This window comes from Myxine glutinosa, chromosome 8 (genome assembly GCF_964187855.1).
Source record: "Myxine glutinosa chromosome 8, kmMyxGlut1.1, whole genome shotgun sequence".
NCBI lineage: Eukaryota > Metazoa > Chordata > Myxini > Myxiniformes > Myxinidae > Myxine > Myxine glutinosa.
The window spans coordinates 113,828,474-113,854,238 of NC_136268.1; the positions used below are offsets into that span (position 1 = coordinate 113,828,474).

Consider the following 25,765-nt stretch of genomic DNA (forward strand, 5'->3'; position numbering starts at 1 on the left):
GTTTCTACTCTCCCAGCAAGGGATGGAGGCCTTCAATGTCAGACATGAGATCACAAGGCACTCACTCGATGGAGTCACTCTCTGGACATATCTGGTGCTTTCGATAGAGTCTGGCATTCCGCCTTGATCTCCAAATTCTATGCCTATGGCATTCAAGGCCAACTCCACACGTGGCTTACTGACTTGCTCTATTCTTGCAGCCAATGTGTGGCTCTCAAAAGAATCCTTCAATCTTCCCTCCTTGTTAAGGCTGCAGTGCCCCAAGGCAGTGTTCTGGACCCAGTCCAATTCCTAATCTTCAGTGATGATCTCTCTGACCCTCTGGAAAACCCCCTTTATCTCTTTGCTGATGACTACCATCTGCCATGACATCTCTCATCCTTCCGATAGGCAGGCTGCAGCCTCGTCCCTCTGTCTTCAGACATTGAGGAAATCACAAGCTGGACAAACACTTGCAATATGTCGTTTGATCCTGGCAAACCTTTCTCTTTCTCTTGTTCATTCAAAGATTGCCTCCGAAGCCAGAAGCTGACTAGGAATCCCCTGTCATGTGAAGCCCTTCCTTAGCACACCTGAACTCCTATCCACCTTCAAGGCCCTCATCCACAGCCTGATGGAGTACTGCTCTCACCTCTGGGCTGGTGCCCCTGCCTCACACATTGCTCAGCTTGATGCCGTAGCAACCAAGGCCTTAAAGATCATTGGAATCTCCTGCGATGAAGCAGAGTTTATGGGCGTCCCACTTTCCCATTGCATACAGGTCGGTAGTCTCTGTCTTCTACCAACCTCTTTCTGGTCTTGCACTCTCTGCTATTAAATAGCAATCGTATTTCCGTGTTTGTCACCCCCAGGATTCTGTAGGGGGCACGCAGTCCACCATCAACTCCCATCTGGTGAAACTCCAAAATATCCAGAATCACTGTTCACCTCCACTCATTCATTCCCCTTTTTCTCTCTCCCACCTGTGGAACCAACTCGCACATTCTTTTCAATCTCATTCCTCCCTCCATGTCTTCAAGAACGCTGGTCACCACTATCTCAGATCATTCCCAATCCAAATCCATGATCTTTTCTACCACCCGTCCACCCGACAAGATCTATTGACAATTGCAATTGAGACATTCACAATGGTTTTAGAATAGCAATCAAGAACTTTCAAAATTTCATTCAATTAACCACCGCCTCATTTCTCCATACATCATGTTACCCTTTCATTTGGAAGTGTCTATATAAGATTTTTTCTGTAACAAAGATGTAGACCTGAATTAACTTTGCAACATAGTTTTCATTGGTCACTTCCTGGTAAAACTGACTTTCTGGTAAAACCTGAACACATTTTCTGGTCAAGATTGAGACAATGGTGGATCTATTGTTTCAATGAGCATCTGGCAATTGTTTGACAACGGAAAAGGATTCAAGGTATTTTCCTCAAAACACAAAAAGACGTGGCTGCGACATGTCTTTGTGTCAAAATTGAACTTCCGTCTCTGACCGGCCAATTCAAACGCTGCAGCAATGGCCATGACCCCACAGTCACCTGAGTTTCCCTGTTTGCCCATTTGTGGCATAACAATGGTCAGATCTTTCGAGAGAGTGTGCAGCATGCGAGTAATACAGTCTCTAACATCTTTGCCTACGTGTCGATGCAGGCTATCATATATATTAACTTCGCCCTTATTACATCCAATGTTTGTGACGGTAACCCAGTGGTTTCCATTGGTGTGCAAGATCTGGATAAAATTTCCAACAACAGTTTCCATCTGCCCGCAAACGAATAAGCTAGGGGGATTCAGACCCTTTATATGAGGGTTTGCTCTTCTGATCAGCTTGTGCGCCTTCTGAATATGAGTGTCATCAAGCCAATGACCTGGAAGAAGCATCGTAGCCTCCTGATTTTCGATGTCCAAATGCCTCATCATGCCAGACTGCGCATCAGCAGATGTCCAATCTGTGAAAGCGAAAATGAACAAACAATCAAGTCACCATTCTATCAACACATCTTCTGTTGACCAATAGCTAAATAGTTACTTTCGACAGAAAATGTTTCTTCTCTATCTATTCTCATGTTTCCACTAACAGGGCAAAAGGAACCTTCTGTGATGCATGTAGGCCTTACACAATGTACAAGTGTGAGCAATTGCTCTTCAGCGCTACATACACACTGGGCTGTTTCATCAATTTTAATTGGGAATATCATCCAGATTAGATTAGCAATCATAAACTTGGATCATTTAACCACCTCCTCATTTCTTCATCCATCTTGTTGAACTTTATTTTTTAAATGTACGTGCATAGAACAGATTGCCTGGATTGACAAGTATTCTGACTGGAATTGTCTTTATATTATTTTAATTTGTAACTTGTTTTGTTGATTGAAACAGTTAATTGCTACTTTTCAATAACATTTCAAAAGTCATTTAAAAAACTGACCATTGAATGGTTGCCCTTGTCTGCCATTTTCATGGTTCGTTGAGAAGGTAAGGCTTGGTTGCTGTGATAAATATGGAGACAGATGTTCCACAAACTTCTTCATTCTTGACAAACACTCTTTATCTGCATTTATGGCCTTCTTTTGGGATGTTATTTCTACAAGGAGGTATATTAAGAGAACAACAATGACAATCAATTATCCATTAGAACAATTAACGGCTTTCAAACAAACATGGCCGACTGACAGTGAAGTATTAAAAAGAGTCATAAATAATTTTGAAGATGGATGAGACAATGTGGTGATAAGAGTATCCATTTCAAATTTCTGTAAATAGCTCGGCTGCACAACAAAGTCTTTATCTCTAAGACATGCACTAGTGAGGAAACTCAGTTGAGTACCAGTTAAGAGAGAAATAATAGTGAAGGGGCCCATTGGCTGCTGTACCTGCTTCAACATTTTGATGTATGGTGTGGAGTACTCCAGCAGAGAAAACCATGTTGAAAGCCTGAATGAGCACTGAGGACAGAACAAGACAAGGTTTATCAATTAGAGTTTCAAGTCTCCTTACTACTTGTTTTTTTTATTTTTATGCCCCCGAAGGTGGCCGGAGGCATTCTCTTTTTGGGTTGTCCGTCCACCCGTAAGGGCTAAACCTCGTTTTTCTCAGCAACCACATGTCCAATTGAGACTAAACTTTCAGGGTAGGAGTGACACCCATGCAGAATGTTTTTATGATAATTGTGATGTCATAGGTCACGTGGTGGCAACCATCTTGGATTAAAAGCAAATAATGAAAAAATTATTTCTCAGAAACCGCTGAATGGAACAAATTTGAACCTTGGCACATTGTCAAGTACTCCCAATGGAGACCAACGGCATGATAATAATGACATCATAGGGTCATCCGGCCATAATTTGGCGTCAGGAAGGGCATCCGGCCATAAAAAAAACATTGCCTCAAACAGGGAACCATGATTGCCATGGGGCCCACAAGGCTAACCCCCGCTCTAGCGGGGAAAATGGCCTTAAAACGATCATTCATTCATTCATAGGGGAAGTGGTGTAACAGGCAAAAATGTTTTAATCAAAGCCCTTATCCTAAAAATCTGAAATTGCATGCACATTATCGATGACATATTTGTATTGAAATATTAAATTTATAACATCATAGGTCACATGGTTTGGCAGCCATATTGGTTTTAACCTAAAACCCTAAAGAAATCATCTTCTCCCAAACCACCAAACCCATTGACTCAAAACTTTATGTGTGTCATTGACTAGGCATGGCGATTAAAAGATGACCACGAAAACGTCATTGGTCACATGGTGTGGCAGCCTTATTGGATCGAAGGAAATATTAAATAATTATATCTCTGAAACCGCTTACCCTATCGATACGAAATTTTACAAATATCTATCACCATTGTTGCATATCGTTTGAGAATGATGATGTTGTAGGTCACGTGGTTTGGCAGCCATCTTGGATAGAAAAACGAATCTTATCCGATCAACACAAAACTTCACAAATGTGATCCCCTACCCATACATATGCAGAGTGTACATTTTTAAGGTCATATGTCACGTTGTGTGGCAGCCATATTAGCTTGAAAGCCGATAATTAAAAAAAACCCTTCTCTGAAACCGCTTCACCGATCGATGTGAAACCTGTAATGGCTGGTGAAAATGTGATACTTGAAAACAGCTGAAAGGATTTAAATCAAACTTGTTTATTCTTAGGACATTGAACGAGGGCATCTACCGGTTGTGGAGGCATATCGGCGGAGGACATATCGGCGACACAGTAGCATTGCTCTAGTTCCTAATAATAACTGTGGCTCATAGAGGAGCTTGTGTACTCTTTTTTTCCCCTGCTTTATCGTTTGTATGCAACACCTAACTGAGAAATACATCATCCTGGCTGCAATAAAATTGTTTTCACATTGAGTTTTTATTGCTTAAAGTTTGCCAATGAAACTTGAGTATTCTATTTTTGTTCAGTATTCCTTACAAGATGCAAGTACATGGAAGAACAGCAATGTGGAGGACTGTATTAACCAACAGTGGGGTAGTTTATCAACATTTGGACAAAATAAGCAAAGGAATTAACGGACATGAAAAGAGGAGAGCAAGGAGGGGAAGAAACTCAGGAACCTGAAAGCAAGAGGGTTAGGTTTGGAAGGGTCAATGGGGGCAAAAACGATTCAGGGTAAGGATGAGGGTTGACATGAGATAGCAATGCACCACCTGCTTGAAGCCATGGAGGAAAGATTGGGATAGAAGTGTGTCAGGAAGGTGGTTCCACAGATGAGGAAAAAGAGGAGCTTAAGAGTTGAGGTGTGCAGTCAGCCTAGATTTTGAGGGGTTAACAGGAGGTGGTTACTGGAAGAAAGCAAGCATCCTGTAGTTGCTGGGGATTGTCAGAGGGCTTAGAGAGTAGGGGGAGCTGGGGAGCTATCAAAAGACCTGTCCACTGTGAGCTAGGGAAACGGAAGCAGAATGTGTCATCCCATCTTGAAAAAGATGAACTGGAACGATTTTGGAAAGGAATTTATGAAGATTGAAAATAACACAACAAGGAGGCAGAATGGATCTGAAACCTGGAGAAGAAGAAGCAAGATCTTGAGGAAATGACCCCAGTAATCATTGATGCAGAAAAAAACAAGACAACAATTTGCAAAGAAGGCAAACTTCAAAAGCCCTGGTCCAGATGGGATCCCAAACTTCTGGTTAAAGCAATTTGATGCTCTCCACGTTCATTACGCTCAAGCATTCAATGAAAAGGATGAATGGCTCATGGAAAGCAACACCTTCCTCATCCCAAAATTTGAATAGACCCAAATACCCCACAAATACCAGCCACTAACTTGTCTTCCAACAACATAGACTTTTAACAGAAATCATCACAGATAATCACAAACCATCACATATCAGGAATCATCACAATGTACCACCACCTCATACGATATATAATGAGGCCTAGAATGAGAACAGAAGGGATGCAAGAGAGGATGTTACAGTACGATAAACCACCTATGACTAAACAAGGACATACTCGAAAATTGCAACACAAGAAGAACCAAATTGTCCACCGCCTGGATAGACTATAAAAAAAGCTTTTGGCAGTGTCCCACATTCATGGATGATAAAATGCATGCAAATGTACAAGATAATTCCCAAATAATCAAGTTAATTGAGAAAGCCATGGATCTATGGAATACCACATAAATGCTGCAGCACTCAAAAGGAAAAATTGAAATACCAAGAGTAAAGATGCAACACGGGATCTTCCAAGAAGGCGGCCTTTCTCCTGTCCTGTTTTGCCTGGCCCTGGACCCACTAAGTAACCTCATTAATGAGCAAGGACATGGATACACCCTAACATCCAACAGAAGGACGTCCAAATAAACAGGAAAGGTGACACATCTACTATACATGGATGATTTAAAACTCTTCTCTTCAAATGATGAAAAATTGACAACTAAAACTAAAACGAGTAAAACGGTTTTCCGAGGACATTCAAATGGAATTTGAACTAGACAAGTGCACCAAGTGCGCCAAGTGCACATTTGTACAAGGTAAACCAACAAACACAGAAAACATAAAAACTGACCTTGAAACAACAATACAGCAGTTAGAAAACGAAGCATCATACAAATACCTCAGAGTAGAAGAGGGCCACCAAATATGTCACAAACAAATGCGCAAAACAATCGCCAAAGAATACCTACATAGAACGAAGCTGATCCTGAAAACATACCTCTCCCCAAAAACCTAAACCAAAGCCATAAACCAGCTCGCAGTACCAGTGTTCCAATATAGCTGTGGAATAATAAACTGGCCCCAATGAGAAATCAACAAGTTAGACATCAAAACAAGAAAACTCCTTACCATCCATAAAATGTTTTACAAAAACCAATGCATCCCGAGAATGTACCTGCCGAGACAAGAGGGAGATAGCGGCCTGATGGTACTCAACCAGGTGCACAGAGCGATAAGTGTAGGACTATCTAAATATGTGAAATGCTCAAAGGACTATCGGATACAATTTGTAAATAAACAAGACCACAATAAACTTGAAAAAGTATCCCTAACTCACCTTGAAAAAGATTTCCAAAAACAGGTGCGAATAGAAGATGCCAAACAGGAAAATGAAACAGCAACAAATACAGCCCCATAAATTGCAAAAAGACAAAAGAAACGTGTAATGAAATTGTGTCTAAGTTGAACCCAGGTGTTATGCTGTCTCCAACCACTGAGAGGCTTCTATAAGAACGTGGATGAACATCGCTCCGATACATTCCTGTGATATTTATTCTGAGTGTTAGAGTATACTCGAATGGTGCGTATATCTAGATGTTCCAGGCTTGCTTGCACTAATTGCTAATTGATTGCTACTTCCATGATTACGGAATACTGATACAAAGCTTGATGATTTCTTACAGGTGTTGCCAGAGATCGAAACTGAATTAAACCTACTATTGAGACAATGTTGTAGATCTTGATTTCTTACAACAAAACGTATGTTAAAAAGAAAATATCAAGAAATATACACCAACAACAGGGAGAATGACAAAAGAGCAGTAGAATACAAAAAATAATTGGACAGAGCAGGGATAGAAAGAAGGCTCATTGGAATGGCTAAGAAGAGGTCTTAGCCATTACAATGAGCCAACTGGGACGCAAATGAATCATAATAAATGCCCAAGATCAAGGACACTACACTATATGATTTTAAAAAGATGGCGGGACAGAGCCAGACAGATAAGTGTAGATATTGCAAGACAAACAGAAAGCACGGGTCACCTGCTCTCAGGATGCAAAAAACTATCAGAACAACGTCACACACAACGGCACAACAAAGTATGCAAAGTGATTCATTGGCATATCTGCAAAAAATTAAACATCCCGGTACCAAAAAACTCATGGAAACACGAACCAAAGGCAATCATTGAAAATGAGGACGTCATGCTCATGTACGACCTGATGATTCCATCGAGCGTGAACATAGAAAACAAAGCATTCCGGCCAGACATTGTACTCAAGAACAAAAAGGAAAAGACAACATTGCTGATTGAGATATCAGGACCCAGCGATTTTGGCCCAAACAACGCAGAAATCAAGGAAATGACCAAATACCAGGACCTCAAAAATGAGGGCAAGAGATCTTGGAAGCTGAAGAGCATCAAAATTGTACCAGTAATAATTGGAGTAACAGGAGTGATAAAGAACCTCATCGAGATTTTGAAAACCATCCCAGGGAATATTACCACGAATGAACTACAACTGGAGGCATGCATCCCGAGAATGCATTTCAGGTTTCGGTGACAATCCTGAAAAGAGCCCTTGGAACTTGCATCCTCCCTCCACCTTAGCCCGCCCGGGCTAAGGATTATTTTTTTACCGCCTCAACTTCCCTCCCCCAACTGCACAGAAGTTTTATGTTTTATTATTATTATTATTTTATTTTTTTATGCACAGAAGTTTGCGTCATAGGATGACACACACACACACACACACACACACACACACACACACACACACACACACACACACAAACACACACACACACACACACACACACACACACGACTTGGAGAATATAGAAAAAAGGAGATATAAAAAAAAGGAAAAAAAAAAGTACAACGTACCTAAAAAGCAGGAAAAACTGCAAAGACTATAATCAACTGGATATTTTGTCTGAAGACAATCCAATTTGCAAAACCAAAAACACATTTCAGGCCCCTTGTTGGTTATTGCTGGCAAATGCAACTTTACTCCTGTTGGAGGATCTATTAGGAGCTGGTAAACCCCCTCAAGTCCTTGATCAAGGATAGAAAATGAAATATTTGTAAAGGTCGTTATAACAGGAAATAAAATCATAATTAATACTGCTGTACAAAGGTAAATTCAACCTTTTCTTAATTAACAAATGCCAAATATATTAAACATAAACATACCTTGGTTGCTTGCCTCACCATGACGAATTAAATCACAGAGAGGCTGAAATACCGTGTTAACCAGATCAGCTTTAATCAAGTTATCCCAAAAGTCTCTGGCATGAGCAGGAGGATCAGGCATGAAAGAATCTGTGTGTAATGAAAAGGGGGATGTGGGTTAAGAAGGAATGGTCAGTTTTAATGGGACAGCACAAGTGTTTGTTTAAGTAGTTACATTTTAAATGCCGCACAAAAATAGGTTATTGAAAAATTATGCAATATGTACATAGCTCCTCTACAAGTCTTGCTATTGTTCATACACAAATTGACAAAGAGGAACGTATTTAAGGGAGAGTTGAGATTAATTTGAAGTTGCTACAAAATTACACTTTTCATTAGATCTCGTGAGGGGTGGGGAAGTGGGGCAAAATGGTGGGAGAGGAGGTGAGGTGGATGGGGGAAAGAGGAGAAGGATGTGGGGAAGGAAAAGGCGTTGGGAGGAGGAAGAAGCAGTGGAGGTGGAAGGAGGTGTGGGAGGAGGAAGAAGCGGCAGAAGGGGGAAGGAGCGGTGGGAGGAGGAAGGAGCGGTGGGAGGTGGAAGGAGTGGTGGGAGGAGGAAGGAGCGGTGGGAGGTGGAAGGAGTGGTGGGAGGAGGAAGAGGGAGGAATTGGTTAGAAAGGACAGTTTCGGAAAATCTGTCTTTGCAGTATGTTTATTTATTTATTACTTTAATGGTTAAAAACAGCAGTTTCCGTAAATGCAATTTTCATCTGGATCATCCCTTGAAGATGTCACCACAAGGGTAAACAAGAAGAACAACAACAACAGCAGAGGGCACTCTATGAGCAGCATCTGCGACGCGGCTAAAAAGGTTTTGCAACAACTGATAGTTAATGAAAAGTTACATCCATCACTGAAAGTGGACGGAAGAAAGTGGACATTTGACAAAACATGGTGGACATGTTTGGTGTGTGACAAGGACGAATTGGTTACATTTTGGTGAGGATCTGGATCCAGCACTAGAATTTTAAAGTGATTGTTCACAATTGAGAGATGGGGCCAAAAACGGTATTTCAAAAAGTTGTGGACGGATTCGGACGAAACTTGGTGTATGACTTGGTAAGGTGACAAGAAGTCGATTAGCTTTTGGTTCAGGCCCGAATGCAGATCCGGCCGAACAGTGGGATGCAAAATGTAAACTATTCAGCCTGGCAGAGGTATGCACTCCACTGAGTACCTCTAGTTCGAGCCTGTTTTGCAATCGGAAAATGAAGGTTCACCACCAACACTCATTTACAAAACATCAGCAGAAGAATTTTCACACCGAAGAGAAATGTCTGTTCAAAAAGCTTCATCAACATCCACACAATACTACATCAGAATAGTGACATTTGTTTGGCATTTTTAAGTTACCCAACGGAAGGCTGACGTTCATTGGCAACGGCTCTTCATTGGAGCTGCAATTAATTCCATCACTTTCCTGCGTTGGAGAAACAATGATGTACAGGCATTCATAAAACAGATATATTGCTCTTTACACGATGCACTTTTTTATTGACATTCCAATAAAAGTACTCTCTCTAACTTTATAATGTACGATTATATATGTGTGGGTCAAGACCCACCACACACACACTTCTTACCTCACAGTTGGTCGGACTGGTCTCAATTTTGGAGCGGGGACGTTTTCTTTTGGTTAGTGGTTTACGTCTTTGTAACTTGAGATCATGACTTGCACAACAAATTCTGTGGAAAACACATGTACAGAAATTGATCATGTAACCACATTAGTGGAATACCTTCTCGCTCACACTGCGATGCCATGCCAAGGGGTGCAAGTAACTTCTACAGCAGTGCCACACCATCAACCTGCACCTCAATTGCACACATGGCTGTGGTGTATGTGATTACTTCGCCATTTGATACGCATGATAAAAGCAAAGCATGCATCTTCTCAACATCCCCCTTGCCTTACAACATCTGAGGCCTACACGACAATCTGAGAAATCTTTCAATTTAGGCTACTGCTGAAAACTGGAAAATATCTGCTTAATTGTATCCTTCCTCCTACAAAATGTCCCAGATTCGCTCGTATCTCTCCCTGGGTATTGTCTCCTCCGGTTCGACAGGCCTGAACCCCTCCCGGTGGCGGAGTTGCACTTTACATCAAGAATTCCATTTCTCACTGGCCGTGTACTGCTCTTACGCCTCTAAATCACTTGTCATGCTCGTACATGTATGACTTGTGAATATATATGAGGAACTCGTACACCGTGGTAGAAATTGAAGGATATCAACATTTCATAAGATGAATATCATCACCAGAAACACAACAACAACAACAACAACAACAACAGGCATTTTAAGGCCATTTTCCCTGCAAGAGCGGGGGTTAGCTAAAAATCATCAGTATTAAAGTTTTCAAATGTTTCACTACATTGTTTGATTTACATTTATCAACTTGCGAGTGGTGACAGAAGATGCGGAAAGAAAGAGAATAGTCAAGATGTGCCATGAAGGATGTGACACCTCGACGGAAGCCAAAGGCATTGGAGGGCACATCGGCCGTGATAAAACACACAACAAAATTTTGGAGAGGTGAGATTTTCAGTCAAATATATACTTTTAATGGACAATTAGTAAAGGATACATAATCAGAGGCACCGTGCCTTGCTAAAAAATCAATGGAGGCACCGAGAAAGAATTTCAGTGAAAACATTCAAATAGTATTTTTTTTTTTTGTATACATTGTCGAGGCTCGTGAAAAAGCTAACATTTATCAAACAAACAAATCAAACAAACAAGTAAACAAAGTATATAAAAATGGGAGCGGTCGACAAGATGGGGAGAGAAGGGGAGGAAGCACACAAACACAACATTTGAGGGCAGGGACATCGGGAGATGTGTGGGAGGCAGAGGGCCTGGGGGGAGGCAGGATAGGTATAAAACGCAAGGACACCAAGGACTTCCAGGAAAGAAGACAAAAGTCACCTCAAAAAAGTGGATTTGGGGTTAAATTAGCGGGGGTAGAAAAGATCAAGGTTTTGGATTGGGGAAGATAAGAGATGGTGGTGAACAGCTGTTTTATAGACCTGGAGGGAGGAGTGGGATTGAAGAGAGTGAGGGAGTTTGTTCCAGAGGCGGGAGAAAAGAGGAATGAAAGAGTGAAGGTGAGCAGAGAGTCTTGATTTTGGCAGTTTAACCATAAGAGGGTTGCAGGCAGATCTTGTGCGACCTGCAGGAATATTTGGGGGACAGAGCCCAGAGAGAGCTGGGGGAGCAAGGCCGGAGAGGAGTCGGTAGAAGACAGAAAGACCACCAACCTGCCTGCGATGAGTAAGTGAAAGGCCCTCGGAGATAGCATCATCGCGGGAGATTCCAATGATTCTGAACGCTTTGGTTTCACCAATCTCAATCTCAATCCACAATCTGAACGCAGTGACACCAATTTTGGTATATCACCAAAAGTCACATTCCCAAGCCTAACTTTCACCACAATTAAATACTCCTTACTCCTTTGTTATTTTGAAGTGTCAGAGAGCGGTATTCAGGATTGCAAAGCAGATAGCGAAAGAGAGGTGTGATGTGATGGGGGTGAGTTGCTTGAAGGATGAAGTGGGACAAATCATTGTAGACCCAGATGGAATTAAAGGAAGATGGAAAAGATATATGGAAATGCTGTTGAATACAGAGAATTGTCATGGTTCTCTTTTTGAGGCAATGTTTTTTTTTATGGCCGGATGCCCTTCCTGACGCCAACCTTCTTAGTCGCCTCTTACGACACGCAGGGATACGGCATACCTATTCTTATCCAGGGTACACACTGGGAAACGTTTAAAACATGGAAATCCTGGGGGGGGGGGGGCGGGGGGGGTGGTCACGGCTGCGGTATAAACATATTTTAAAAATTATTTAAACAAAACCATGAAAACAATCTGGGAAAAGTCTCTAAGTGAGAACGTGGATTTGAGAAAGCAGGAGCAGAGGTGAAAGAACAAACGAGATATAGGGGGCGGGGCACAAGTCGAGACGAGGAGGCCGCACGAGACACCAGGCCGCACGAGGCGCGAACAAAGAAACGACTAATTACACACAAATTTGCAACAACTACAAAACCAAAACCAAATAGAAACACACAATAACACATACACAACAAAATACGCAGCGGAAATTTGACAAAGAAACGAACGGGAAAACACTCAAACTTTGATGCCGTGGAGAGATCGAAGCAAGCCCCGTCGCTCGAGGGACCAGAGGCGGACCATGACCATGGTTTGGTCATGTGTTGAGGAAGGATGAAAGTGACTGGTTGAGAAGAGTGATGGAAATGAATGTAGAAGGAAGTAGAAGACGAGGAAGACCGAGAAAGACTTGGCTAAAGATGGTGGAAGAAGAAATGCGGGCAAGGGGGATAACAAGGAGAGATGCAGAAAATAGGGCAAAATGGAGAAGATTGTCATGGGGACCGTAAGGCTAACCCCCGCTCTAGCAGGGAAAATGGCCTTTAAAATGCATGTTGTTGTTGTTGTTGTTGAATACAGAGAATGAATGGGATGGCAACATAGAGAGTAACCCAGTTTTAGGACCGGCAGAGAAGATAACTGAGAAGGAAGTTGAGGAAGCGATAAATGCAATGGAGTAGAAAAGCGGGAGGGCCGACGGCAGTTGTGGGAGATATGTTGAAGGCAGCAGGAAGTTGGGGTGTGAAGAGAATGACAGAGATCTGTAATCTGGTGGTGAAATAAGGCCGCATTCCAGTGGATTGGGAACTGAGTACCGTCGTCCCTCTATACAAGGGGTAAGGTGACCCCTCTGGGGTGTGGCTCGTACCGAGCGATAAAGTTATTGGAGCATGGAATGAAGGTATTGGAAAGGGTGTTGGAGAGGAGGATAAGGAAGAAGGTGAAGATCGACGAAATGCAGTTTGGATTTATGCCAGGAAGAGGAACGACAGACGCGCTCTTTATTGTGAGGCAGTTGCAGGAGAAGTACATGGAGAAGAGGAAGAAGTTGTTTCTTGGGTTTGTTGATCTGGAGAAAGCATTCGATAGGGTTCCACGCAAAGTATTGACATGGGCATTGAGGAAGTTAGGAGTGGAGGAATGGTTGATCAGAGTAGTGATGGCAATGTACAAAAGAGCGCGCACAGTTGTAAGGACGAAGGACGGGAACAGTGGTGAGTTTGAGGTGAAAGTGGGAGTGCATCAGGGGTTGGTACTAAGTCCACTACTATTTGTAGCTGTGATGGAGGTGCTGGCTCAGAACGTAAAGGAGGGTTTACCGTGGGAGTTGTTGTATGCAGATGATCTGGTGTTGATTGTGGAAAGTATGGATGGACTGAAGGAAAAGATGAACAAGTGGAAGGAATGTATGGAGACAAAAGGTCTGAAGGTGAATATAGGAAAGACGAAGGTGAGGGCAAGTGGTAAAGCATGTGGTGAGGTGGAAAGAACTGGGAAGAGGCCATGTGCTGTGTGCAGGAAGGGTGTCGGAGTGAACTCCATTCAATGTACAATGTGCGCTGAGTGGGTTCATCAAAAATGTAGTGGTTTGAGAGGGTCATTAACCAGTGTGGCAGCGACAGTCAAATGTAAGGTGTGAACAGACGGAGCTGCAGATGGAGGAAATGTCGAGTTGGATCTTGGAGATGGCGTGAAGCTGGAAGGTGTGAAAACATTTTGCTACCTCAGAGACATGCTGAATGGAGAAGGTGGATCAGACTCGGCAACGGTTGCAAGAGTGAGATGTGCATGGAAGAAGTTTCGGGAACTGAGTGGCGTGCTGACGAGGAGGCAAGTGTCGTTGAAGCTGAAGGGAAATGTGTATGCTGCATGTGTGAGAAGTGTTATGATTTATGGGAGTGAGACATGGGTAATGAACGTAGAGCAGCAACGAAGGCTAGAAAGGGTGGAAATGCGAATGGTTCGGTGGATGTGTGGAGTATCGTTGAGAGAGAGGAAGACAAATGATGAATTGCGAAAGATGATGGCAATAGAGCCTGTGATTGATGCTGTGAAGAGGAACAGGTTGAGATGGTTTGGTCATGTGTTGAGGAAGGATGAAAGTGACTGGTTGAGAAGAGTGATGGAAATGAATGTAGAAGGAAGTAGAGGACGGGGACGACCGAGAAAGACTTGGCTAAAGATGGTGGAAGAAGAAATGCGGGCAAGGGGGTTAACAAGGAGAGATGCAGAAAATAGGGCAAAATGGAGAAGATTGTCATGGGGACCGCAAGGCTAACCCCCACTCTAGCAGGGAAAATGGCCTTAAAATGCATGTTGTTGTTGTTTACTCCTTTGTTATTTTATGTGCAATGCGGTTCTAAGAATAAATGAAATTGTAAATGATGTTATTTTATTTTGTCAGGTATTTGTTCCGAAATCATGCTCGTCGAGATAATCAATTTATATAAATGCAAACGTTTAGGGTGTACAACACAACTTCCAAATAAGTACACGAGAACATTGGGGGATGTATCAACATAAAAAGGAGAATGTTAATAATGTTAATAATAATATGTCCTCTAATATAGCGTCAACTCCATGCAGAACATTGTGAGAGTGTGTAGACCTTAAAGGAATATAGGGAGAGGGTTTCATTAGCTGGCAGTTGCGAAACGAAAATATCTATATCCAAAGGTTATGAGTTTGTAGTGAGGCACTTGTAGCAGAAACAGACTGGATGACCTGAGAGATATAGATGGGGTATACTCCTTTTAAGGTCCTGCAGGAGCATTCCCTTACTGTCACTGTTATTACATTGGAATCTACAGCTGTAGAATCCTTGTACTTATTGGTTGTTTGTCATTTATTCTTATACTTATATTATACCAGCGTGAATGGTACTTCAAACTAAATTATCGAAACGCGAATTTTATTCCAGATGATGTACGAAATAGAACAGGTTCACTCTATCATGCACTCGGGCGGAATAATATGATCCTGGTACAAATGTATCACATGTATATATTGTGTATACACTGAAACAGTACAATGTGATAACCAATCTTTTTATCCATTAGGTTCTGGTGGCCTGGTGTTACCAATGATGTCGTCGCATGTGGCAACATGTGACAGATGTCAGCGCAGCAACAGCAGATTCCAGAGGGCTGCACCAGAGATGACGTCTGTTCCCGTACCTGCATCACCATGGAAACAAGTCGGCATCGATCTCTGCTCACTGCCACACACTCCTGGCGGCTGCAAGTGCATCGTTGTAATGGTCGACTACTTCACCAAGTGGATCGAAGCCAAACCCCTTCATGACAAAACCGCGAAGAGTGTGGCGATCTTCATCTACGAGACCATCTGTCGCCACGGCGTTCCCAAAATCCAAATCAACGACCAGGGCCGCGAATTTGTCAACCAGGTTTCGTCCGAGCTACATGCATTGACTGGAGTCCAACAATGCATTACGAGAGCATACCATCCCCAAGCAAATTGACTTGTTGAGAGAAACAACAGGACAATACAGACGTCCTTGCTGAAGGTCCTTGAGGGAAATGATGATCAGTGGCCCCGAGCTCTACCTGGAGTGTTGTTTGCATTCAACACAAGTCGACAAAAATCAACTGGATATAGTGCATTCTACCTTATGTATGGCCGCAATGCAGTTCTTCCAGTGGACATTTCTGATGGACAACCTGATTCTGCAGAAGATGACGATACAGAGTATCCAGTTGACGACTTAGACAACACATGTCTCCAAGAGCGTTTGTCATCGATTAGCCGCCTTCAGAAAGTTGCCCACCCATCTGCAGCCAACAACATTGACGCAGCACAGGATAGACAGCGAAGAGATTATAAGAAGAGACACTCTAGCCAATCCACTTTCGTAGAAGGCGATCTTGTCTTATCCTGGAACTCGAGACGCGCGGATTGCAAAGGTGGGAAGAGTGCCGATGCTTGGAAAGGTCCTTACATTGTGAAGAGGTGCTTAAGTCATGGACTATATGAACTCGGTTACACGGACAAACCTGGTGCGTTGAAAAGCAGGATCAATGGTTGCAACCTGAAGGTGTATTATGCTAGACAACCAAGCCATGTTAGACAACCAAGCCCCACTCCCCCAAGTGAAACTGAGCAGTCACCTTCACCTTCACCATCACCATCTTAAGCATCCAGTGAATATCGACCTGCCTCCAATACCGACCAACATGCTGCCAGCATCTCGAAGGTTACAGTGACTGATCGTGAGTTCAAACCAACGGATTCAACCTGGCGAAAACATCAGTGTGCTGCATTAGACATCTCCTTATCTCGCGGCAGATGCAGTAAACGTGTTCCTGGTTCTCTTGCCGACAACCCCCAGAGGATCGACCCTGTACTTGGTGATGGCAACTGCCTATTCCGTGCCTTATCAAAATAAGTGAGCGGAACAAAGGCACACCACAAGGTTAGATCACAGATCGTCCAGCTGTTAGCCAACAAAAAATACAACAAACACTTTAAAAACTATTCTGGACATGTTAGTATGGATATGTACTTGTCAGAAAGTGGTATGGAACAAAATGCAGTATTGGCAACTGACACTGAAATTGCGGCAGCAGCATCCCTCATGAACACCCCATTGTGATACACACCCAGGACAGAGAAGGACGTAAACGGTGGATCCAGGATGACCCCTTGTTCGTCATGCCACCTGTGCTTTCATCAAATTGCATGGTGTACCTCACTAACTACAATGAACATTTTAATCGTGTAATACAGGCATAGTAATATAATATGTGTAAGGATGGTATCTTTGATTCTTAATCTGCTAATCATTAATACAACCATAAATTTTAAATCAATGCTGTTCATAATCAATATGACAACTGTTACGTGGTCCCCTCAGTGACTACCTGGTCTCGGTGACCCCCGGACCGTGAGAGGACCTTCGCCAGAAAGTAGTATTATATATGCGCTTTCGCAACGCAATCCCTATGAATTCCACCCAAGAGAAACTGATGTTCAATGATATATTTCCAGGGTAAGGATATCATACAATTTCAATGATACAATCACGGATATTCGCCGAGCAATCAACAACAAACAACCATCAACAATTCCCAATCCACAATCAATTCCCTATATGATTAAGATGGCCATCTTATATATGTGTGTCCCCTTCTGTACTCACGACCCCCTTTTGGTCTCTGCCCCTCACAATGTCTCTGGGCCCCTCCTGACCAAGATGCTGGTCGGCGTCGCCGCACTCGGGTGGTTGAACGAACCCCGGGTGGACGTGTTTCCACCGGGCAGGTATCGTACCAGTCACCGCGGCTGCAGCCCCTCGTGGCCACGCGAAGCGGGTACGGTAAAGCAAGCCAAAAGCCCCACGCCGCTTGCAAGGCGTGTTAGGCCCCAACGTGCGACCCGTACGCGTCTGTTTAGACGGTGCCGCGAACGGTGCCAGACGCGGGGTCGATGCACGGCCCCACGTCAACTTGACGTCTCCACCGGGTAGGTACACGTCCCGGTAACTCCTCTCGCCAGACGGGCTTCGGAACGCCGCTTTTCCACGCGGCGCAAGGTCGATCCCACCTTTCGTCGGAGCGGGGCGAGGAAGAAGAATACTCATCGCTTTTCTTCCTCGTGTCTTTTCCTCTTCCGTTTCCGGTCACCTCCGTTTCCGGACACTTTTTCAGAAGGGCTCCTGACCCTCCAACCACAACAACCCTTAATCTACTACACATGGATAAGCAAAGACCTGAATGGTAATTCACATACATTCACATAAATATGTAACACTCCCCCCCTTCAAGAAAGAAAGTTTGAACCCAGCGAAAACTTTCTTTGCCGGCCAATTTGGAGAAACAAACCAGATAACTCAACCCCAACCCCCCCCCCCCCCCCCCCCACATTATCAGTTCCCCCCGGGCACAGTTATCACTTAAAAATAAAGCAACCAAAATTTCACCACAACCCCTCCAGATTACTCACTCTGGACTAAGCACCAGCAACGACATTGTCCATGCCCTTTACATGTTCAATTTCCCGTTGGACTCCTGCCAAGCCAAACTCCATCTCATGACCCTCTGACTTTGACCGTCAGTTTCTTGTGAATGAAGGTTAAGGGGTTGATCAAAGATCCAAAGTTAAGCAACTCGATAGCACTTTTTCCGGGCGGCCAAGCCGAGTATTCACTACATGGATGCCTTTAGGAACGTGGAGTTCACGGTTAGTCCGTGCAGGAAAGTTCACTACATGGACGCCTTTAGGAACGGCGTTCACGGTTAATCCGTGTAGGAATCTTGGCTCGGCGGCTCCGCCGCATTCAGTGCTTCAACTTCTCAGAACTTCTCTAATAATTATGGTGGGACCACTTGTCCCTGTAGTCCCATGAATAGCGGTCTCCTTCTCGGCCACTACCTTGCCAATCCTTCCTTCGGGAGCTGCCGTAACTCAGGGAGCCTCCATAATAATATTGATTGCGGCCACCACCAAAACTACCGCCCAGTTGTCCTCTCCTGTAGACCTCTCGACGCCTACGAAATGCCTTCCCTACTGTTATGGTCCGACCCTCCAAATCCTTGCCATTCCAATTCTTCTCTGCCTCTCTGGCGTCTTTTGTGCTGGCAAACGTGACAAAGCCGAACCCTCTTGACTGTTGCGTTTCCCAGTCTCTTACCAACCGCACTTCCACCAGCGGCCCATATCTGTTGAAGACAGAGGTCAGAACTTCTTCCTCTGTTTTGAAGTTCAGTCCCCCTACAAATAACTTGGCACTTTTGTCGCCATCCCGAGCTGGTGTGGTGTTATTTTCCCTGCTGGGTTCTTTACCAACCCTCAGGTTACCATAAACTTGACCCCCGGCCAAATCATTCCTGATAACCACAGATACACCCTCTACAGGAAGCGTGGCTTGTAAACCGACGGTGACCGGTCCTGACACCAAATCGGACTCCAAATGGATGACATGAAGTGGAGCACTAACACCGCCCCCGATCCCCTGTAAACGAACACTATCCCCCGTTGCCGTCTCCTCGGACCATGGCAAAATGCCTTCAAGCATTAAAGATTGATGTGCCCCTGTGTCCCTCAATATCCTAACCGGTTTCCGGTTAGTCGAGGCTCCATCCCGTGACACAAACCCCTCTGAAGTAAATGGTCGGTAACCCTTTTGATGGCGATTTCTCACAATGGCCATTGCATTGGGAGTCGTAATAGTCGGACTCCGCTCTGGGTCTTCCCTTTTCATGCGGTAACAACTGGACATCAAGTGTCCAGGTTTCTTGCAAAAAGCGCAAGTAGGCCCGGAGGAAAAACTCGTGGTCTGTCTCGGGCCCCCCGAACTATAAGTTTGTCTTGGGCCCGCATCCCTCTGATTTCGAACAGGTGGGGTATCCGCGTTGTCCCCATAATCCTCTCGAGGCCGCCGCCATGTATGGTCGTTCTCCGCACCTGCTGTTCCCCACCTCCCCTGCGGAGATCTAGGCGAGGAGTTAGGTTCGTAGACCCCTATTCGGTGGGTTAAGGCATAATCATCTGCCATGGTGGCTGCGTCCCACAACTTTGGTACTTTCTTTTCCTGCAGGTACACTTTGATGTCCTCGTGGACACACTGCTGGAATTCCTCCACCAGGATCAAGTCCCGCAATGTTTCGAAGTCTTTCCCGACTCCTTTTGACTCACACCACCGATCAAACATGTTTTCTTTCACTCTGGCAAACTCCACATGGGTCTCACTCTCCCTCTTCCTGGCATTCCTGAATTTTTGCCTGTAAGCTTCCGGAACCAACTCATAGGCTTTGAGGATGTGCTTCTTCAGTACCTCATAATCTGCACATTGGTCCATTGGTAGCGCCGAATAAATTTCCTGAGCTTTCCCCACCAGCACACTTTGCACGAGTATGGTCCAGGCCTCCTCCGGCCAGTTTAATTGTCGAGCCACTTTCTCAAAGTGTGGAAAAAATTTCGCGACTTCCTTTTCACTGAACGGTGGAACCAGCCTCACATGTCTGCCCACATCCCAGGTTTTCTGGTTAGGTGTCGACCCCGTCAGCAAGGGTGGTGCCTCTCCCCGTTCTCTCATTAACTCCAGCTCCTTGAATTTGATTTCTTGCTGAAGCTCCATGTCACGTTCCTTTAATTCCCTTTCCGCTTTTCTCTCCTCTGCCTCGAGGTCCCTTGCAGCTCTCCTCTCCTCTGCTTTTCTCCCTTCTAACCTTTCCTGGAGTTCTCGTTCCACTCTCCTTTCCTCTGCTTGTTTCTCTTCTCTCCTCGCTTCTGCTTTCCTTTCTTCTTCTTCTTTTAACCTTTCCTGGAGTTCTCGTTCCACTCTCCTTTCCTCTGCTTGTTTCTCTTCTCTCCTCTCTTCTGCTTTCCTTTCCTCTTCTGATCTTTCCTTTTCTGCTTTCCTTTCTTCTTCTGCTCTTTCCTTTTCTGCTTTCCTTTCTTCTTCTGCTCTTTCCTTTTCTGCTTTCCTTTCTTCTTCTGCTCTTTCCTTTTCTGCTTTCCTTTCTTCTTCTGCTCTTTCCTTTTCTGCTTTCCTTTCTTCTTCTTTGATCCGTTCCTGGCTCCGTAATTGCAACTCCAGTTTCCGGAGCTCAACGTCTTCTGGTTCTTCGGGTAGCCACTCCCAGGCTAACTCGTCCCATGTTCCTAATCCCACCATAGATTGTATCACCGTGGCCTGCAACTCTGCCTTCCTCAAATTAGTTCGGACCTCCAAGTTAAAATGTTTGGCCAATTTCAAGAGGTCCGACTTTAGTAACGCTCGGAACTGTGCCTCACTCGGTGTTACCGCAAAGTTCTGTGCCACAAACGCCATGGTGACTATCGTTAACACCTGTTAACCTTCACCCAAGACTTTATCCCAATTTCCCCAAAAATTTACCAATTAATACTTAATTAATAAATTTTAATTAATAAAAATATTATTTTATTATTTTATACAAATACACTTTTAGATCCCGGACGAGCCCCCAATTCTGTTACGTGGTCCCCTCGGTGACTACCTGGTCTCGGTGACCCCCGGACCGTGAGAGGACCTTCGCCAGAAAGTAGTATTATATATGCGCTTTCGCAACGCAATCCCTATGAATTCCACCCAAGAGAAACTGATGTTCAATGATATATTTCCAGGGTAAGGATATCATACAATTTCAATGATACAATCACGGATATTCCCCGAGCAATCAACAACAAACAACCATCAACAATTCCCAATCCACAATCAATTCCCTATATGATTAAGATGGCCATCTTATATATGTGTGTCCCCTTCTGTACTCACCACCCCCTTTTGGTCTCTGCCCCTCACAATGTCTCTGGGCCCCTCCTGACCAAGATGCTGGTCGGCGTCGCCGCACTCGGGCGGTTGAACGAACCCCGGGTGGACGTGTTTCCACCGGGCAGGTATCGTACCAGGCACCGCGGCTGCAGCCCCTCGTGGCCACGCGAAGCGGGTACGGTAAAGCAAGCCAAAAGCCCCATGCCGCTTGCAAGGCGTGTTAGGCCCCAACGTGTGACCTGTACGCGTCTGTTTAGACGGTGCCGCGAACGGTGCCAGACGCGGGGTCGATGCACGGCCCCACGTCAACTTGACGTCTCCACCGGGTAGGTACACGTCCCGGTAACTCCTCTCGCCAGACGGGCTTCGGAACGCCGCTTTTCCACGCGGCGCAAGGTCGATCCCACCTTTCGTCGGAGCGGGGCGAGGAAGAAGAATACTCGTCGCTTTTCTTCCTCGTGTCTTTTCCTCTTCCGTTTCCGGTCACTTCCGTTTCCGGACACTTTTTCAGAAGGGCTCCTGACCCTCCAACCACAACAACCCTTAATCTACTACACATGGATAAGCAAAGACCTGAATGGTAATTCACATACATTCACATAAATATGTAACACAACCATTGTCTGAATCTGTCAATCATCAGTATGTCATTTCCTTGCAGTTGAGCATTGTATGATATTGTGTTGATTCTCCCTTATTTATATATACACAAAGAATTAAGTTAAGCACCCCTACACAAAGAATTAAGTTAAGCACCCCCTAATCCTGTCCTGAACCTGAACCCCCTCGAGCACGTTTGGGACATGTTGGGACGACAAATTGCGAAGATGGTCCCTCCAATAGCCAATCTGGATGAATTGGAACGTGCATTACATCGGGAATGGAACAACCTGCCACAGCAACGCATACGACAGCTTACAGGGTCTATGAGACGTAGGGTTGAGTCAGTGATCCGATCACGTGGGTCCTACACACGTTATTGACGCAAAGATCGCTAGAGGTCTTCTCAGAACAATGACTGTACGTTAGAAAACATAAACGTCATCCACACTGTCCGTGATGGACCTATAGCTCCATACTTAAATTGAGGTGAAAATATGCCTAAAATTCCCAAAAAATTTCACCTTAAATTATTCAGAATAAAATATTGAAAACGGCATGATTGTTATGTTTTTATGTGACCATAATATCACTTCTCCAGAAAATATAGCAATATCATGGGTATATTACACTGTTTTGACGACAACAAACTTGTAATGTGCGAGGTTGTAAAAAAACGGGGGGGGTGCTTAACTTAATTCTTTGTGTATATGTTGACTTATCTTTGTCGCCATGGTAATACATTGTGTTGTTTAAACGACAGTGTAAATATCTGTTTATACTACAGACCCAATCTATATTATATTTATACTAAGGCTTTGAATAAATCTTTAGATATCACTACAACTTATAAAGATCAGGGACACGAATTGTACTGTGTGCTATATATACTTGTACATTGACGCGTTCGGTGGATGTGTGGAGTATCATTGAGAGAGAGGAAGACAAATCATGAATTGCGAAAGATGATGGGAATAGAGCCTGTGATGGATGCTGTGAAGAGAAACAGTTTGAGATGGTTTGGTCATGTGTTTAGGAAGGATGATGGAAATGAGAAGAGTGATGGAAATGAATGTAGAAGGAAGTAGAGGACTGGGAAGACCGAGAAAGACTTGGCTAAAGATGGTCGAAGAGGAAATGCGAGCACTGGGGTTAACAAGGGGAGATGCAGAAAATAGGGCAAAATGGAGAAGATTGTCGTGGGGACCGCAAGGCTAACCCCCGCTCTTGCAGGGAAAATTTAGTAATTAATTTTTAAAAAAAGTTTTTTTGTTTTTTTTAGTAATTAATCGAATAATTAAATAATTAATCCATTAATTGATTCATTGATTAATCAATAAATCAAAAATATCCTTGATAGCCACATCACTTGGTCACTCATGTCCAAATATTAGCTTCCTAACTCAAAAGGTGCCTGATTTAATGGTCAGAAGAGAAAGGAAATTTGATTAATTAAATAAGTACTTAATTAATCGCTAATAATTAAATAACTCCTCAATTCATCACTAATAAATCACCTGAATTCATCCCTGCTGTTCAAAACAACATCAAGCTCACCCTGTTCAACACCTGGTCCCTCAACAACAAATGCCTCATCCTGAACGAATACATCCTGGATAACAAACTGGACTTTCTCTGTCTCACCGAAACCTGGCAACAACCTCTGGACTACTACACACCTAACCTCACCACACCCAATGGATATTCCTACGTCAATAAACCACGCTCGGAGGGCCGAGGTGGTGGAATTGCCGTTATCCACCGTCAAGACATCAAGACCAACCTCATCTCCATCTCATCTGCTCCATCATTTGAACACCTGGCTTTAAAACTCTCTGGTCGCATGCAGTCAGTCATGGCTGTCGTCTACCGCCCTCCCAAACCACACCCATCATTCCTGTCTGACTTCTCCTACTTTCTGACCCAGCTATGTTCCCTCTCCCCCTCAATCCTCCTCCTTGGTGATTTCAATATCCACATGGACTCCACTGACTCCACAATAACCACTGACTTCACTGATTTACTCACCTGCTTTAACCTCACTCAACATGTCGACTTTCCTACCCATATCCGTGGTCACATTTTGGACCTTGTCTGCTCCACTGGATTAAATTTGCACCATCTCTATGGCTCCGACCTCACCCTCTCTGACCACTTAGCCATCACTCTGACCATCAACATCCCCACCCCAACACCAAGGCATTATCGCACAATCAACTTCCGTAAGCTAAACGCTCTTTCACCTACCTCATTCTCATCCACCCTCTCTGAAAAAATGTCCACTTCTCCCTTCATTGACCTCCACACCCCTTCCGACCTCACTGACTACTACAACCACACTCTCTCCTCCTGCCTTGACCAGCCTGCGCCTGTAAAAACCAAAACAGTTTCTTTCACCCATTCTGCTCCCTGGTTTACCCCTGAACTCCACCTGATGAAAACTCGTGCTCGCCAACTTGAAAGACTCCGCAATAAAACGGGTCTCACAGTTCACTCCCAAGCCTACAAGGACCACCTACAACACGACAAAGATGCCCTCTCCCACGCCCGCTCTGCCTACTACTCTCAAATTATCCACTCTGGCTCCGGAAACCCAAAAGCACTCTTCTCGACAATAAACAAACTCCTCCGCCCCCTGAACACCACCACCCAGTCATTCACAGTAGACAACTGCATCTCCTTCCTCTCTTTCTTCCAACGCAAAATTGACAACATCTACAACAGCTTGACCACCGCCGCACCCGCTCCCCCTCCAACCACCTGCCCCCCCCCCTTGTCCTGCCATCCCCTGTCTCGGTTCTCCCCAATCTCCCCTACTGACCTCTCTGAACTCCTCATAGGAATGAAAACTGCCACCTGCACTCTTGACCCCATCCCCTCCAGCTTTGTCAAAGCCTCCCTCCCTGCTCTCTCTCCACTTATCATTGCAACAATAAACTCCTCCCTGTCTACAGGCATCGTCCCACCTTCCCTCAAAATTGCTGCTGTTACCCCCATTCTAAAAAAACCTGGTCTAAACCCTGACACCCTAAACAACTTCAGACCCATCTCCAACCTACCCTTTCTGTCAAAAGGTTTGGAACGCGCTGTAGCCACTCAACTCAAACATCATCTCTCTGCCAATAACCTGTATGAAACATTCCAATCCGGATTCCGGTCCAACCACAGTACTGAAACTGCTCTCCTCAAAATCACCAACGACCTTCTCCTCTCCTCTGACGCTGGCAACCTCAACATTCTCGTCCTCCTCGACCTCAGCGCTGCCTTTGACACCATCGATCACACTATCCTCCTCACCCGACTTGAATCCACCTTTAACGTTACCGGCACTGCCCTCTCTTGGATTAAATCATACCTCTCTGACAGATGCCAGTTCATCTCCATCAATAACTGCAAATCCCCCACTGCTCCCCTCCCCCAAGGTGTCCCCCAAGGTTCAGTTCTTGGCCCCCTCCTCTTCATCCTTTACCTGTCCCCGCTCGGTCACTTAATCCGCCGTCATGGTCTCCAATTCCACTGCTTCGCCGATGACATCCAGCTTTTCATCTCCACCAAGTCCGTCTCCACCGACACCCACTCTATC

At 44.5% G+C, this 25,765-nt stretch overlaps 1 protein-coding gene across 1 annotated transcript in view; it reads right to left on the reverse strand.

Annotated features, from left to right (window-relative positions):
* Positions 1-1,208: 1,208 nt before the first annotated feature.
* Positions 1,209-25,765, reverse strand: part of LOC137433177 (uncharacterized) — a 138,065-nt gene continuing 113,508 nt past the window's right edge. Inside the window, exons 16-21 of the mRNA XM_078783988.1 lie at positions 10,011-10,113; positions 9,781-9,847; positions 8,389-8,517; positions 2,876-2,947; positions 2,431-2,586; positions 1,209-1,948 (exon numbers count right to left, since the gene is read on the reverse strand). Coding sequence (XP_078640114.1) covers positions 1,344-1,948; positions 2,431-2,586; positions 2,876-2,947; positions 8,389-8,517; positions 9,781-9,847; positions 10,011-10,113 — 1,132 coding nt within the window. The 3' untranslated portion in view covers positions 1,209-1,343. The remainder of the gene's footprint in view (positions 1,949-2,430; positions 2,587-2,875; positions 2,948-8,388; positions 8,518-9,780; positions 9,848-10,010; positions 10,114-25,765) is intronic.